Here is a 17,254-nt window from a genome sequence, read left to right on the forward strand (position 1 = left end):
TATAATGTGTGTCCCCCGCCTTAGTATAATGTGTCCCCCCCGCCTTAGTATAATGTGTCCCCTCCGCCTTAGTATAATGTGTATCCCCCCGCCTTAGTATAATGTGTATCCCCCCGCCTTAGTATAATGTGTGTCCCCCCCGCCTTAGTATAATGTGTGTCCCCCCCGCCTTAGTATAATGTGTGTCCCCCCCGCCTTAGTATAATGTGTGTCCCCCCGCCTTAGTATAATGTGTGTCCCCCCGCCTTAGTATAATGTGTGTCCCCCCGCCTTAGTATAATGTGTGTCCCCCCGCCTTAGTATAATGTGTGTCCCCCCGCCTTAGTATAATGTGTGTCCCCCCCGCCTTAGTATAATGTGTGTCCCCCCGCCTTAGTATAATGTGTCCCCTCCGTCCTCCCCCACAGTGTAATATGTCCCCTCCTGCCCCGGTATAATGTGTTCCCACCATCCCCCCATCCCCCCAGTATGCTGTGCCCCCTCCTGCCCCCCTGTATAATGTGCCCCCTCCCCCCCCTGTATAATGTGCCCCCTCCTCCCCCCCTGTGTAATGTGCCCCCTCCTCACCCCCAGTATAATGTGCCCCCTCCTGCCCCCCTGTATAATGTGCCCCCTCCCCCCCTGTATAATGTGCCCCCTCCTCCCCCCCTGTATAATGTGCCCCCTCCTCCCCCCCTGTATAATGTGCCCCCTCCTCCCCCCCTGTATAATGTGCCCCCTCCTCCCCCCTGTATAATGTGCCCCCTCCTCCCCCCTGTATAATGTGCCCCCTCCTCCCCCCCTGTATAATGTGCCCCCTCCTGCCCCCCTGTATAATGTGCCCCCTCCCCCCCCTGTATAATGTGCCCCCTCCCCCCCCCTGTATAATGTGCCCCCTCCCCCCCCTGTATAATGTGCCCCCTCCCCCCCCTGTATAATGTGCCCCCTCCTCCCCCCCTGTATAATGTGCCCCCTCCTCCCCCCCTGTATAATGTGCCCCCTCCTCCCCCCCTGTATAATGTGCCCCCTCCTCCCCCCCTGTATAATGTGCCCCCTCCTCCCCCCCTGTATAATGTGCCCCCTACTGCCCCCCTGTATAATGTGCCCCCTCCTCCCCCCTGTATAATGTGCCCCCTCCTCCCCCCTGTATAATATGCCCCCTCCCCCCCTGTATAATATGCCCCCTCCCCCCCTGTATAATGTGCCCCCTCCCCCCCTGTATAATGTGCCCCCTCCTCCCCCCCTGTATAATGTGCCCCCTCCTGCCCCCCTGTATAATGTGCCCCCCCCTGTATAATGTGCCCCCTCCTCCCCCCTGTATAATGTGCCCCCTCCTCCCCCCTGTATAATGTGCCCCCTCCCCCCCCCTGTATAATGTGCCCCCTCCCCCCCCTGTATAATGTGCCCCCTCCCCCCCCTGTATAATGTGCCCCCTCCCCCCCCCTATAATGTGCCCCCTCCCCCCCCTGTATAATGTGCCCCCTCCCCCCCCTGTATAATGTGCCCCCTCCCCCCCTGTATAATGTGCCCCCCCCCCTGTATAATGTGCCCCCCCCCCTGTATAATGTGCCCCCTCCTCCCCCCCTGTATAATGTGCCCCCTCCTCCCCCCCTGTATAATGTGCCCCCTCCTCCCCCCCTGTATAATGTGCCCCCTCCTCCCCCCCTGTATAATGTGCCCCCTCCTCCCCCCCCTGTATAATATGCCCCCTCCTCCCCCCCTGTATAATGTGCCCCCTCCCCCCCCTGTATAATGTGCCCCCTCCCCCCCTGTATAATGTGCCCCCTCCCCCCTGTATAATGTGCCCCCTCCTCCCCCCTGTATAATGTGCCCCCTCCTCCCCCCTGTATAATGTGCCCCCTCCTCCCCCCTGTATAATGTGCCCCCTCCTCCCCCCTGTATAATGTGCCCCCTCCCCCCCCTGTATAATGTGCCCCCTCCCCCCCTGCATGCTGTGCTGCGGGCCCATCTGATATCTCTGTGAGTGACGACGCTCATACACATATTGGCTGTACACAATGGCGGATGCTCGCGCCGAATAATCTTTGTCATTGAACGAACGATATACGAACTAGCGTCCCCCCAGCATTACTGTTATTATCTGTCTCTCGGTTCTGTCTCTCCGATGATTTTGTTTTCCCGTCTCTGTGGGGGAATATTGCGCACATTATAAATAGAAAACCGAAAAATAACATTTGCGTCTTTGTATTTGGTATAATAGACCCTTTGTAGTGTTATCAGATTGTTTCATATTTAGAAATTCATAATTTACTTTGTTTAGTAACTGAAGTAACAATTTTGTGGAATGACCCCTCTGCGTGTACATTTCTATGGCGCTAATTTGTGTGTGAGCCCCTGTGCTCAGACTGTTCTCTGTGCGGGGAGAGGCTGCGGTGGTAGAGGTGACGGGCTCGCCTCCAGGGCCCGGTCACAATGCTCATTAGCTGCATAAAGGACGTCCATCACCTGCATTAGCTGCGTGATGACTGACTGCGCTGGGGGAGGAGTTACAGGAGAGGGAGGAGCCTATCTCTTCTTCCCAGGCCTCTGCTGCAGTGGTGACTGACTGCGCTGGGGGAGGAGTTACAGGAGGGGGAGGAGCCTATCTCTTCTTCCCAGGCCTCTGCTGCAGTGGTGACTGACTGCGCTGGGGGAGGAGTTACAGGAGAGGGAGGAGCCTATCTCTTCTTCCCAGGCCTCTACTGCAGTGATGATTGAGAGTAATTTATGTGTAGTGGGAATGCAGGGACCAGTCTGTCTGTGTTGTATAATAAAAGAGGGATGTTATATCTTTCAGTCCGTTCCAATGACCCGTCCCAGCGGCGGGTGCTGGACTGTGCCACCCGCCAGCGGCGTCTGAACCGGCAGCTGGATGCTTTGGAAAAAGACAACTTTCAGGACGACCCTCACGCCAACCTCCCACAGCTAAAGCGCCTCCCCCAGTTTGACGACGACACAGAAACCGGTGAGTATCATATGGCCCTCTGGTCGGCTGGTCCGAAGACTTGTGACTGGCTGACTGTGGGGCCCTGTCGGCTAATGTCAGTGAGCTTACGTCAGTGTGAAATGTCTGATAACAGAGGACAACAGCTTGATTTCAGCTGCATAGTAAATATAAAGTCTGTGGAGCACATTCAGACTCGCTCGCTAAGGCGCGATCGCTCACTCTGAGCGATTTTTACCCATCTGCGCATGCGCATAATTTGCAGTGTGCGTGCGCAAGCCATTCGTTGCGATCTGATTTTGGTAGCTCGTAAGCCACTATCAGGTCGCTGCTTTGAGTGACAGATAGCGCCGTTTGTGGGAGGTAATGGGAAGGTGCATGTGAACGGGGGAGTGGATATTCGGACGCAGGCAGGTCTGGCCGCCAAAACGCCGTTTAAAGGGCGTGCATAATTAGCAAAGTAGCGTCATTGTACACGTCGCCTGCATGTATTTCAGTCAGCGCTGATCGCAGTGCTTGCGGCAGGTTAAGGCAACCCCAAATGCTGCGAGCAGTTCCGATGGCTCATGATGGTCCCGATTAATCCTTCTTTTCCCGGAGATGACGTGTGTTGCGAGTGGCAAGGGGGCGTCTTCAGACACTTGCGAGCGCACTTTGCCGTAGCTCGCCAAAACGTAGTGGGCGTCCTTACGCGACGCAGTGCGAGCGCTTAATTTAAATATCCGGCCCCTTTTTGCCAGCGAGCAATTGGATCTTGCGAGCGAGTCTGCATGAGCTCCTGTATCTATAGGAGAACGTCTCAGTGTAACCCTTATATAAGGAGCAGCTCGTCTTACATTAGGGTAATGCTGCCACCCGGTGGCGGGATGTGAGAATGACGTTCTGTGATGTTATTGATCGCAGGAAAGAAAAAGAAGAAAACTCGCGGAGATCACTTCAAGCTGCGTTTCCGCAAGAATTTCCAGGCGCTTCTAGAAGAACAGGTGGGCGTGGCACTGTCCATTCGCTAGCGAGATGCATTTCTATAAATCGCTGTCTGTTTCCTAATGACTCCAACAAAATGGCTGCTCTGAGGAGGACACGATTCCATCTCCCCCGCACTTCCTGAGCACGCAGCCGTGTGACGCATTTATATACAGTTTGGTGAGGTCATGGGCTGCCTCTGTCACGGGCTGAGCGGGGCCAGGCTCACTGCTGATTTCTGGGGGATATTTATGGAAACTGTTTTACAGCAGTGGCTGATATTGTCCCCACAGCCACTAATCAGACTTTTACAGTCTATCCTGTACTAGAGCTAAGAGCCGGCTCTCTGCACCTCCCCTAGTACAACAGTTTCATGAATGTCCTCCGGTATAGTGAGCAGAGTAATGTCTGCCTGAGGGAAATAGGGAGGAGGACGGGAGAAATGGGGCCCACTGTATTGATGTCAGACAGTGTATCTAATACAGCTATCACCCTGCAGGGGGAGGGACAGACTCATAGCTCCCTTCTGTCTGTGTCACCCTGCAGGGGGAGGGACAGACTCATAGCTCCCTTCTGTCTGTATCACCCTGCAGGGGGAGGGACAGGCTCATAGCTCCCTTCTGTCTGTGTCACCCTGCAGGGGGAGGGACAGGCTCGTAGCTCCCTTCTGTCTGTGTCACCCTGCAGGGGGAGGGAAAGACTCATAGCTCCCTTCTGTCTGTATCACCCTGCAGGGGGAGGGACAGGCTCATAGCTCCCTTCTGTCTGTGTCACCCTGCAGGGGGAGGGACAGGCTCATAGCTCCCTTCTGTCTGTGTCACCCTGCAGGGGGAGGGACAGGCTCATAGCTCCCTTCTGTCTGTGTCACCCTGCAGGGGGAGGGACAGGCTCATAGCTCCCTTCTGTCTGTGTCACCCTGCAGGGGGAGGGACAGGCTCGTAGCTCCCTTCTGTCTGTGTCACCCTGCAGGGGGAGGGACAGGCTCGTAGCTCCCTTCTGTCTGTGTCACCCTGCAGGGGGAGGGACAGGCTCGTAGCTCCCTTCTGTCTGTGTCACCCTGCAAGGGGAGGGACAGGCTCGTAGTTCCCTTCTGTCTGTGTCACCCTGCAGGGGGAGGGACAGGCTCGTAGCTCCCTTCTGTCTGTGTCACCCTGCAGGGGGAGGGACAGGCTCCTAGCTCCCTTCTGTCTGTGTCCCCCTGCAGGGGGAGGGACAGGCTCATAGCTCCCTTCTGTCTGTGTCACCCTGCAGGGGGAGGGACAGGCTCATAGCTCCCTTCTGTCTGTGTCACCCTGCAGGGGGAAGGACAGGCTCATAGCTCCCTTCTGTCTGTGTCACTGTGTCACCCTGCAGGGGGAGGGACAGGCTCATATCTCCCTTCTGTCTGTGTCACCCTGCAGGGGGAGGGATAGGCTCATAGCTCCCTTCTGTCTGTGTCACCCTGCAGGGGGAGGGATAGGCTCATAGCTCCCTTCTGTCTGTGTCACCCTGCAGGGGGAGGGACAGGCTCATAGCTCCCTTCTGTCTGTGTCACCCTGCAAGGGGAGGGACAGGCTCATAGCTCCCTTCTGTCTGTGTCACCCTGCAGGGAGAGGGACAGGCTCATAGCTCCCTTCTGTCTGTGTCACCCTGCAAGGGGAGGGACAGGCTCATAGCACCCATCTGTCTGTGTCACCCTGCAGGGGGAGGGACAGGCTCGTAGCTCCCTTCTGTCTGTGTCACCCTGCAGGGGGAGGGACAGACTCATAGCTCCCTTCTGTCTGTGTCACCCTGCAAGGTGGAGGGACAGGCTCATAGATCGCTTCTGTCTGTGTCACCCTGCAGGGGGAGGGACAGGCTCATAGCTCCCTTCTGTCTGTGTCACCCTGCAAGGGGAGGGACAGGCTCATAGCACCCATCTGTCTGTGTCACCCTGCAGGGGGAGGGACAGACTCATAGCTCCCTTCTGTCTGTGTCACCCTGCAGGGGGAGGGACAGGCTCATAGCTCCCTTCTGTCTGTGTCCCCCTGCAGGGGGAGGGACAGGCTCATAGCTCCCTTCTGTCTGTGTCACCCTGCAGGGGGAGGGACAGGCTCATAGCTCCCTTCTGTCTGTGTCACCCTGCAGGGGGAAGGACAGGCTCATAGCTCCCTTCTGTCTGTGTCACCCTGCAGGGGGAGGAGACAGGCTCATAGCTCCCTTCTGTCTGTGTCACCCTGCAGGGGGAGGGACAGGGACAGGCTCAAAGCTCCCTTCTGTCTGTGTCACCCTGCAGGGGGAGGGACAGGGACAGGCTCAAAGCTCCCTTCTGTCTGTGTCACCCTGCAGGGGGAGGGACAGGCTCATAGCTCCCTTCTGTCTGTGTCACCCTGCAGGGGGAGGGACAGGCTCATAGCTCCCTTCTGTCTGTGTCACCCTGCAGGGGGAGGGACAGGCTCGTAGCTCCCTTCTGTCTGTGTCACCCTGCAGGGGGAGGGAAAGACTCATAACTCCCTTCTGTCTGTATCACCCTGCAGGGGGAGGGACAGGCTCATAGCTCCCTTCTGTCTGTGTCACCCTGCAGGGGGAGGGACAGGCTCATAGCTCCCTTCTGTCTGTGTCACCCTGCAGGGGGAGGGACAGGCTCATAGCTCCCTTCTGTCTGTGTGACCCTGCAGGGGGAGGGACAGGCTCATAGCTCCCTTCTGTCTGTGTCACCCTGCAGGGGGAGGGACAGGCTCGTAGCTCCCTTCTGTCTGTGTCACCCTGCAGGGGGAGGGACAGGCTCGTAGCTCCCTTCTGTCTGTGTCACCCTGCAGGGGGAGGGACAGGCTCGTAGCTCCCTTCTGTCTGTGTCACCCTGCAAGGGGAGGGACAGGCTCGTAGCTCCCTTCTGTCTGTGTCACCCTGCAGGGGGAGGGACAGGCTCCTAGCTCCCTTCTGTCTGTGTCACCCTGCAGGGGGAGGGACAGGCTCATAGCTCCCTTCTGTCTGTGTCACCCTGCAGGGGGAGGGACAGGCTCATAGCTCCCTTCTGTCTGTGTCACCCTGCAGGGGGAGGGACAGGCTCATAGCTCCCTTCTGTCTGTGTCACCCTGCAGGGGGAAGGACAGGCTCATAGCTCCCTTCTGTCTCTGTCACTGTGTCACCCTGCAGGGGGAGGGACAGGCTCATATCTCCCTTCTGTCTGTGTCACCCTGCAGGGGGAGGGATAGGCTCATAGCTCCCTTCTGTCTGTGTCACCCTGCAGGGGGAGGGATAGGCTCATAGCTCCCTTCTGTCTGTGTCACCCTGCAGGGGGAGGGACAGGCTCATAGCTCCCTTCTGTCTGTGTCACCCTGCAAGGGGAGGGACAGGCTCATAGCTCCCTTCTGTCTGTGTCACCCTGCAGGGAGAGGGACAGGCTCATAGCTCCCTTCTGTCTGTGTCACCCTGCAAGGGGAGGGACAGGCTCATAGCACCCATCTGTCTGTGTCACCCTGCAGGGGGAGGGACAGGCTCGTAGCTCCCTTCTGTCTGTGTCACCCTGCAGGGGGAGGGACAGACTCATAGCTCCCTTCTGTCTGTGTCACCCTGCAAGGTGGAGGGACAGGCTCATAGATCGCTTCTGTCTGTGTCACCCTGCAGGGGGAGGGACAGGCTCATAGCTCCCTTCTGTCTGTGTCACCCTGCAGGGGGAGGGACAGGCTCATAGCTCCCTTCTGTCTGTGTCACCCTGCAAGGTGGAGGGACAGGCTCGTAGCTCCCTTCTGTCTGTGTCACCCTGCAGGGGGAAGGACAGGCTCATAGCTCCCTTCTGTCTGTGTCACCCTGCAGGGGGAGGAGACAGGCTCATAGCTCCCTTCTGTCTGTGTCACCCTGCAGGGGGAGGGACAGGGACAGGCTCAAAGCTCCCTTCTGTCTGTGTCACCCTGCAGGGGGAGGGACAGGCTCATAGCTCCCTTCTGTCTATGTCACCCTGCAGGGTGAGAAATATCTACTTCGTTTTCCAGTCGTGATTTTTTATTTCTCTCTAATTCCAGAATTTAAGCACCAGTGAGGGACCCAATTATCTGACGGCCTGTGCGCCTCCCTCAAACTTCCCCCAGCGTCACTTCTGTTCTGTGTGCGGATTCCCATCCAACTATTGCTGTGTGTCTTGCGGGTCGCGGTATTGCTGCGTGAAGTGTCTGTGCACCCACCAGGAGACCAGGTAACCCCTCTGTCCTACGCTTTGTGCTCTTACAGGGCGGAACTGGGACTCATATGAAGGGGAAGTAATGAAACGCGGTAAAACAAATTTCAATATACTATAGGAAAGTAGGGATCTCTCTGCTGTTATATATAGTCTCTGAGGGCCTCCCCATCACTGCAATAGCACAATCCCCCGCTCACATGGAGAACGAGAGTAATGCAGGGGGCACTGGAGTATATAGAATGGGTGCAGGTCGTGCTGTACACACTGGCTGTACCCAGACCAGTATGCCCTCAGCGGATCACTAAACCCCCTCCCCTGCCAGCTGTGCCATCGGTCATGTGATATATTTGGACAGATGGTGCCAGAGCCTTCATGGCACTCCTGGCTGTAGGGGTGTGTGGGGTGGGTGGGCGTATATGGTACCTGTGGGCTACGGGTTGAGAATAGATGTTTATAAATGAAGCTTCCATGTGTGCGCTTTATCTGTCCCCTCTCGGTGCTGTGTAAGATGGATAACTATTCCTGTACTGTAAGTAACCACTGTTAGTACCTAATATTATATTATGTATGTGTGTGGCCCCGGTAACCCCTCGGATCTGTGCTTTGTTGCAGGTGCCTGAAGTGGACGGTGTGAGACCCCTCTGCGCGCCGTGTAAATACGTCGTTTTGTAAAGATAAATTCATGAACATTTTTTAAATTACTGCTGAACAATAAACACGTGTGATGATATAATGACGTGTGTCCTGTGATCTGCTGTGTAATAAACACGTGTGATGATATAATGACGTGTGGTAGACGTGTGTCCTGTGATCTGCTGTGTAATAAACACGTGTGATGATATAATGACGTGTGGTAGACGTGTGTCCTGTGATCTGCTGTGTAATAAACACGTGTGATGATATAATGACGTGTGGTAGACGTGTGTCCTGCGATCTGCTGTGTAATAAACACGTGTGATGATATAATGACGTGTGGTAGACGTGTGTCCTGCGATCTGCTGTGTAATAAACACGTGTGATGATATAATGACGTGTGGTAGACGTGTGTCCTGCGATCTGCTGTGTAATAAACACGTGTGATGATATAATGACGTGTGGTAGAGGTGTGTCCTGTGATCTGCTGTGTAATAAACACGTGTGATGATATAATGACGTGGCAGATAACATGTCAGACCGTTTGTGAAAATATGCACTAAAAATGCTGTGGTAATTACAGGACAGGAGAGCTGACAGCACAAACTACAGGTGGCAAACATTAAAAACTGAAAATAAAATTCTATCCAACCAGGAAAATACATCCAAAAGAGCACATGCCACAGCGTAACATTACAGGTTTCCCTGCACACGCCACAGCGTAACATTACAGCTTTCCCTGCACACGCTACAGCGTAATATTACAGCTATCCCTGCACACGCTACAGCGTAACATTACAGCTTTCCCTGCACACGATACAGCGTAACATTACAGCTTTCCCGGCAAACAGGCTCCAGCAAAACCCCAAAAGTGGAAAGACTGAGTGTCCCTTATTTCTACTTCAGGTTCATTAGGGTCCACAGGTGACCTTGGGGTATAGGTGATGACTCAGGCATCGGGCACCATGCAGTCATCGGGCACCATGCAGTTAATATCTTTCCCCCAGGATGCACTGGTCCCCCTCCATACCCCGACTCCCAGCAAGTGCATTACTCAGTTTAGTGTGGTGCCCCGGCCGGAGAGGTTGGGGAGCACGGGTATCACAGGGGGGCTAGCAAGAGGAGCCCCTGAAGTTGAAGTTTTGGCTGACTGGAGTCAGCGGGATTGAGCGGTCGGCCCTGACAGTCCAGTGGAAGTCAGGACTGCCGCTCCTACACCCATCCCTCCGCCGGAGCCGTGTACCGGCACAGAGCCGTGAGCCTGGGCAGGAGCGGCGAGTCCCTGCTAGCGGGACATGTCGGCTCCCAGGGCTGCAGCGGCGGGGGGAGGGAGGTTAGGTAAAGCATCCAGAGTACAATACTGCGTGCGGTATCCCTAGACGGGAACCGCCGCAGGGCAGCCCGTTAGCGCTGGGTAGGGGACGCCCGGCGCCGGTCAGCAGTGGCGTTTGGCCCCCCATACCCCGGCGTCCACTAGGCCACCGGGGACAAATAACCGCCGGGCTCTGGAGAAGGAAGTCCCCGGCGGTTCTCTGTCTGGCCGGGGGAGATGGTACGGCTGCACAGCAGCCGGCCCCTTCCCCCCTCATTCAGCGCGCCTTTGCTCCGCTCTCAGGCCATGCTGTAGTGGACTCCTCCTACAGGCACCCCCCCCCCCAGCAAGCGTATGGGGGCTATTTCCTGACTCCCAGGCAGCGGTGAGTAGCTGGTGTCCTGTGTCCCCCTACATTGATTCCCGGGTCTGGTATGTAGGTGCAGCCTTCATTAACCCTTTGGTTTTGAAGTTGATTTGCAGCACTTTTAACCCTTTCAGTCTTCAGTGACTTTAAGGTTGATTTAAAGTGCCAGGTAGTGTGGAGTTATTCTCCTGCATTGTTTGTGACTGCTAGCATCTGAGTGTGTCTGCTTTACTTTCTACTATAATGTATTGCTGTACACTATTTTTCCGTTTAACCTCTGACTTGCTGTCCAGGTCGGGTTAGGTCACAAACAGTAGTGGTGTATACCCCAATTTACACACGATGTCTCCTTTCACCATGTCCAGCGGTGAGGATAATACCCGGGTGTCTATCCCTGCCTTGCAGTCTTGTGTACGTTGTGCTGCTGGCATTGGGGAGACTGATGTGCTGCGTGAGGGTTTATGCGGCAGGTGTTATGTCCCTCCAGGTCCCTCTTCAGTTCTGGGGACTGCGCAAGAACCCCCGTGGGCGTGCTTTGCTCAGGCACTGCAGACGCTTATGGTTAACATGGCTGTGCCCCCTATGCTCCCCCAAGTGGGGTCTTCACAGCATCCGCTGGTTCTGGCTCCTATACCACAGATCCATTTGGCACCGCAGGTAGTTAATGTACGACAGGGGTCTCCGGTCAACCCGTCTGCGGGCTCTGACCCTGATTCACTATCTAGGACCCCTAGGGTGCTGGCAAAAAGGCCGTCTGTGCCTCCTTGCCATCCCTAAGTGGATGAGGATGACGGGTCGTCCGAAGACGATGGGGTGCTTCCAGAGTCTGACTCTGAACTATCCCCAGGGATGAGCAGTCCAGTGTTTACATTCCGGGCCTGGTCCGTGCAGTAAAAGAGGTGTTGGTCATTGAGGAGGAAGATCCCCCTCCGGCTGTTAAATCTAGACACCCCTTGTTTAAGAGGGTTCAAAGTTCTACAGCCATTTTCCCTCTGTCAGATCAGTTAGTGGATCATCTGGAGGAGGCGTGGAAGGCTCCGGCGAGGCGGTTCCAGCCGCAAAAGCGTCTGGTCAATGCATACCTCATTCCTGAGGAGTACTTCAAGAAATGGGTTTCACCTCCTGTAGTGGACTCCCATGTAACACGCTTAGTCAGAAGTGCGACCTTACCTACGCCTTCCATTGCGTCCTTAAAGGACTCAATTGACCGGAAGGTGGAAAACTGCCTGAAGTCCATTTTACTCCTTGTCAGGAGCAGTGGCCAGACTGTATGGCTATCTCTTGGGTAGCTAGGGCCGTGGAATCCTGGGCAGATCTATTGGAGGAGTCCCTTTCTCCTGATGCTTCAGAGGACCAGTTGTCCCTTTTGGGCAAGATACATGACTCGGCTGCCTATATCTATGAGGCAGCTCTGGATGTCAGTTTGTTATCCTCCAGAGTGTCAGCCGCGGCTGTCACAGCGCGCAGGTCCTTATGGCTCCGTTCCTGGAGGGCGGATGCGGACTCTAAGAAGGGACTGGAAGTTTTACCCTACAACAGGGAAGTGTTGTTTGGCCCAGATCTAGACAAGATCGTGGACACTTTAGCAGCGGCCAATTCGGCTCATCTGCCATCAGCCTCGGTCCCCTCTGGTTCCCGAACTCCCTCCTTTCGGCTCTACAGAGCGCAAACTAGGCTTAAAATCCTGTCGTTTCCCAAGCAGACGGCTGTCAGGAAGACTGACAGACCCAAAAAGCAAGCTTGGAGTACAAGGCGTCCAGCCTCTAAACCGGACGACAAGTCCACAGCATGACGGGATGGGTCTCCCTTTGGGGGACCCCACAGTGGGAGGCCGACTTCTTCAGTTTGCCCAGTACTGGCATCAAACCACAACAGATGCCTTGGTAAGAGGTGGTCTCTCAGGGTTATGCCCTCTCGTTTCGCAGCCGACCCCCTCACCAATTCTTCCACTTGGACGTTTCCAACAAGGACAAAGCCTTATTGATACAGGAGGCGCAAGGCAGGAGTGATTGTCCCAGTACCAGAGCCCCAGCGGGGCATGGGGTTTTATTTCAACTTGTTTTTGGTGCAGAAGCCCAATGGGACCTACCGCCCTATCCTGAACCTCAAGTGCTTAAACAGGTTCCTCAGGGTTCCTCATTTCCGGATGGAGATGCTACCTACTATAATACTGGCTATGGAACCAGGGGATTTCATGGTATCCCTGGACATCCGGGATGCCTATCTGCATATCCCGATTGCGGCTTCGCATCAACAGTTTCTCAGGTTTGCTGTGCAACAGCAACACTTCCAGTTCCAGGTGTTACCCTTTGGCCTATCCACGGCCCCTCGGGTATTTACAAAAATGATGGCAGTAATGGCGTCCCATCTGCGGCTGCAGGGGATCCGCCTATTACCATATCTGGGCGATCTGTTGCTCCTGGCAGGATCTCCAGAGGTACTTCTCCATCACCTCCAGATGACCATCTCAGTGCTTCAGTTGCATGGATGGGTCATAAATTGGGAGAAGTCGTCTCCAACTCCGTCGCAGAGGATGCTGCATCTAGGAGCTCTATTGGACTCACAGCAGCATAGGATCTTCCTGATATCAGACAAGATCTCGGTGTTGCAGATGCGGGTACGCAGATGTCTTCACAGTCGCCGGGTGCTTTGTGCATGCAGCAATGCAATTGCTGGGGTCGATGGTGTCAACGTTCGACATGGTGGAGTATGTGCAATTTCATTCGAGGCCTCTACAGACATTGATCCTTGCTCGATGGGACAGATCCCCTCCCAAATTGTGCTCTACCCGGAAGTCAGGTTGTCTCTGGCTTGGTGGCTGCAAACTCAGCATCTCACCCAGGCCGCCTCTTTTGGATACCGGACTGGACCCTACTGACAACGGATGCCAGACTGCGGGGTTGGGGCGCAGTGTCGGGTCCCCACTCCTTTCAGGGTCGGTGGTCGCTAGAGGAAACCGTCCTTCCAATCAATATATTGGAACTAAGGGCAGTCTTCCTGGCTCTCACAAGAGCAAGACACATCCTACAAGGAAGTTGTTATGGGTTGGACGGTTAATCAGGTAAGAGATTATGAGATGCCGCCTGTGGGCAGTAGGAGCAGCCTTGAGGGCTGGTTGTGGCCTTTATAGTCATGGCCAAGGGACTGGTGAATGAGAAGCAGCCTTGAGGGCTGGTTGTGGCCTTTATAGTCGTGGCCAAGGGACTGGTGATGTGAAGCAGCCTTGGGGCTGTTGGAGCAGGCTTGATGGCTCGCTACCAGTGTTGCCGGGATGACACTGGCGACGGTGTGCTTAATAGCGCACCTGGAACGCAGAGCTGCTACCAGTGCCGCCAGGATGACGCTGGCAATGGTGAGCTTAATAGCGCACCTGGAACGCAAAGCTGCTACCAGTGCCGCCGGGATGACACTGGCGACGGTGTGCTGGATTGCGTACCTGGAACGCAAAGCTGCTACCAGTGCCGCCGGGATGACACTGGCGACGGTGTGCTGGATTGCGTACCTGGAACGCAGAGCTGCTACCAGCGCCGCCGGGATTACACTGGCGACGGTGTGCTGGATTGCGCACCTGGAACGCAGAGCTGCTACCAGCGCCGCCGGGATGACACTGGCGACGGTGTGCTGGATTGCGTACCTGGAACGCAGAGCTGCTACCAGCGCCGCCGGGATTACACTGGCGACGGTGTGCTGGATTGCGTACCTGGAACGCAGAGCTGCTACCAGCGCCGCCGGGATGACACTGACGACGGTGTGCTGGATTGCGACTGGTGCTGCTGAGCTGACACAATTCACCGGATGATGACAGATGCTTCTGGGGTAGGAAGCACTCCGTGCTGCCCAGATGGTACAAGCAGCACGTGTGGATGAGATGCAGGTGGAGCCGTCTGGATGGAATAAACTGCTCACATGAAACACAGCAAGACTGACACACGTACTCGCCTGACATGCAGGAGACAGGAACCGGAAGTACGAACAAACTTCTATCACCGGCATGGATTAGTGGGCTGGGTGGAATTTAACAGAGACAGAATCCAATCCAAGCAACTTTCCCTTAATGACAGATTACTGTGCACCTGGGCTGTGTCCAGAGAGGAGAATCAATTAGTGCACCTGACACTGCACAGGGGCAGCAATTAGTGCAGTGCCTCAGTAGTAACAAAGGCTGGATGTCCAAGCAATAGGATCTGCTAACTGCAGATCCTAACAGAAGTCCTGTGCAGGTGCGGTCAGACAATGCCACAACGGTGGCGTACATCAACCACCAGGGAGGAACTCTAAGTCAGGCGGCCATGCGAGAAGTGTCATGCATCCTGACATGGGCAGAAGACCATCTGCCGGCCATATCTGCAGTGTTCATACCCGGAGTCCTCAATTGGGAAGCGGACTTCCCCAGCCGTCACGACGTGCATCCAGGGGAATGGTCTCTTCACCAGGAGGTGTTTCAACTCCTGGTGGACAGATGGGGCCTTCCGGACATGGACCTAATGGCCTCCCGACACAATTACAAGCTACCAATGTATGGATCGAGGACAAGAGACGCAGGCGCTCTACTAGTAGATGCTCTGTCGGTCAGGTGGACCTTTCGGTTCGCGTACCTTCTTCCTCCGGTGTCCCTTCTTCCTACCGTATTCAGAAAGTTCAAGCAGGATGGAGGCAGGCTCCTGCTGGTACTCCAGCGTGGCCACGGAGGCACTGGTACTCAGACCTTCAGAGTCTGTCGATAGACACTCCGTGGTTGTTACCTCACCGTCGGGACCTGTTGTCACTGGGTACCTGCCTTCACCCAGAGCTGGGTCGCTTGGCTTTGATGGCATGGCTCTTGAGGCATCCCTCTTCTGGTCAAAGGGCTTCTCTGGAGCGGTGGTTAACACCTTGATGAGTGCACGGAAGCCAGCCTCTGCCAGGATTTACCACAGAGTGTGGCACTCCTACTTTCAGTGGTGCACCCCGAAAGGGTATGATCCTCGGATGTTTAGGATTTCCAGGATACTGGCTTTCCTCCAGGCAGGCCTGGACCTAGGACTCCGCCTGGCTTCACCGAAGGTACAAGTCCCGGCCCTGTCTGTGTGGTTTCAGAGATGGATTGCGACTATGCAGGATGTGCGCACCTTTTTACAAGGTGTGCTGCGGATTCAGCCACCCTTTGTGCTTCCGGTGGAGCCTTGGGATTTGGCGGTTGTCCTTCGGGTCTTGCAGGGCCCGCCTTTTGAACCACTGGAATCAGTGGAATGAAATGGCTTACGTTTAAGACCGTCTTCCTTCTGGCCATTGCTTCGGCTAGACGAGTGTCAGATTTGGGGGCCCTTTCGTGTCGCTCTCCATATCTGGTGTTCCGCCAGGACAGGGCAGTACTTCGTACTCTCCCTGGTTTCATTCCTAAGGTGGTGACAAGTTTCCACATTAATGAGAAGTTGTGGTTCTGGCTTTTCTTGGGCCGGGTCTTTCAGCAGGTGAGGCCTATTTGGATGTGGTGCAAGCCCTCAGAATTTATGTGGACCGTTCTCGGTCACACAGAAAGTCAGACTCCCTCTTTGTCCTTTTTGGGTTCCATAAAAAGGGTTTGCCTGCCACGAAGCAGACTTTGGCACGATGGCTTTGTCTGACTATTTCGGAGGCCTACTCTAGGGAGGGCCTTCCAGCTACGCCTTCTGTATCTGCTCATTATACGAGGTCTGTGGGCCCTTCGTGGGCAGCTCGGCATGGTGCCTCGGCTGTACAGCTTTGTAAGGCGGCCACCTGGTCTTCAGTCCAGACCTTTGTGAGGTATTATTCATTTGATACCTTCACCTCCCAGGATGCTTCCTTTGGGCGGCGGGTCCTCCTTTCTGTACAGGAGCGCACCCACCCTTACGGGGAACTGCTTTGGGATATCCCCAAAGTCACCTGTGGACCCTAAGGAACCTGAAGTAGAAAAGAGGAGATATGGTAAGAACTTACCTTTGTTATCTCCCTTTCTACGAGGTCCTTAGGGTCCACAGGGCACCCACCCTTACGCCCTGTACGGTAGCTAATGTGTTGTCTGGTCTACAGTCTCTGTCTCCTTCCTAGCGAGAATGTGATTCTTGTATGTTCCAGACTTCCTTCTCTCTCTCACAGTACTCTCCTCTGGCCTCTGGCTTGCTTCTAAACTGAAATGTATAGGGAAAAGGGGAATAGGATATCCTACGCACTGGTTGGACTATAATGAAGGTCAGGTGTGGTAGGTATGTTCCAAGTTAAGTTCAATAAGTGGATCAAGTCCAATAAAATCCCTCTATGGAGGTGCACCCAGTGGGTACTACCCTGAATTTCAGGGAGTCAATTAGGTAGCTACCGACATCCACATTATAGGGTGGATACTTTGGGATCCTCTCAAATCTTTATTGTATATTATTATTTTCGCCAATTATCTGACCATAGTGTCCTAATCAGCGTGACTGACCCATAATTTTGGGATATAGAGATTGGAGACACACTGTTGTCCCTATCTCTTTTTCAGTCACCCACCACTGGACCTATCTTGGCCCAGATTATATGTTTTGTCTGTTTTATTCGTTCAATGTTTTGTGTTAAGATGTTTGTTCCTGATATTACTATATCGTTTTATTAGCTTATGATTAAAAGTTATATTTTAAATTTACACTTGTAGTAGGTTGAGTGCCCCACAAAAAAGAGTTCCCTATCTTCGTTTCCTTGCTACTAAACTGAGTAATGCCCTGGCTGGGAGTCGGGGTATGGAGGGGGACCAGTGCATCCTGGGGGAAAGAAGTTAACTGCATGGTACCCGATGCCTATGTCATCCACCTATACCCCAAGGTCACCTGTGGACCCTAAGGACCTCGTAGAAAGGGAGATAACAAAGGTAAGTTCTTATCCTATCTCCTCTTATGTTACTGGGAGATGCCTGTATGAAATGGTCACTAGTTTGGATACTACAGATTC

At 54.6% G+C, this 17,254-nt stretch overlaps 1 protein-coding gene across 1 annotated transcript; it reads left to right on the plus strand.

Annotated features, from left to right (window-relative positions):
- The first annotated feature begins 2,760 nt into the window (after positions 1 to 2,760).
- ZNHIT1 (zinc finger HIT-type containing 1) lies at positions 2,761 to 8,754 on the plus strand. Its single transcript, XM_088466509.1, has 4 exons — positions 2,761 to 2,944; positions 3,827 to 3,906; positions 7,867 to 8,036; positions 8,634 to 8,754. The coding sequence occupies exons 1-4, from the start codon at positions 2,761 to 2,763 to the stop codon at positions 8,653 to 8,655; spliced, it is 456 nt and encodes a 151-aa protein (XP_088322635.1). The 3' UTR covers positions 8,656 to 8,754.
- The last annotated feature ends 8,500 nt before the right edge of the window (positions 8,755 to 17,254 follow it).

This window comes from Taudactylus pleione, unplaced genomic scaffold (genome assembly GCF_031769625.1).
Source record: "Taudactylus pleione unplaced genomic scaffold, aTauple2 ptg003355l, whole genome shotgun sequence".
In the NCBI taxonomy this organism is placed as follows: Eukaryota; Metazoa; Chordata; class Amphibia; order Anura; family Myobatrachidae; genus Taudactylus; species Taudactylus pleione.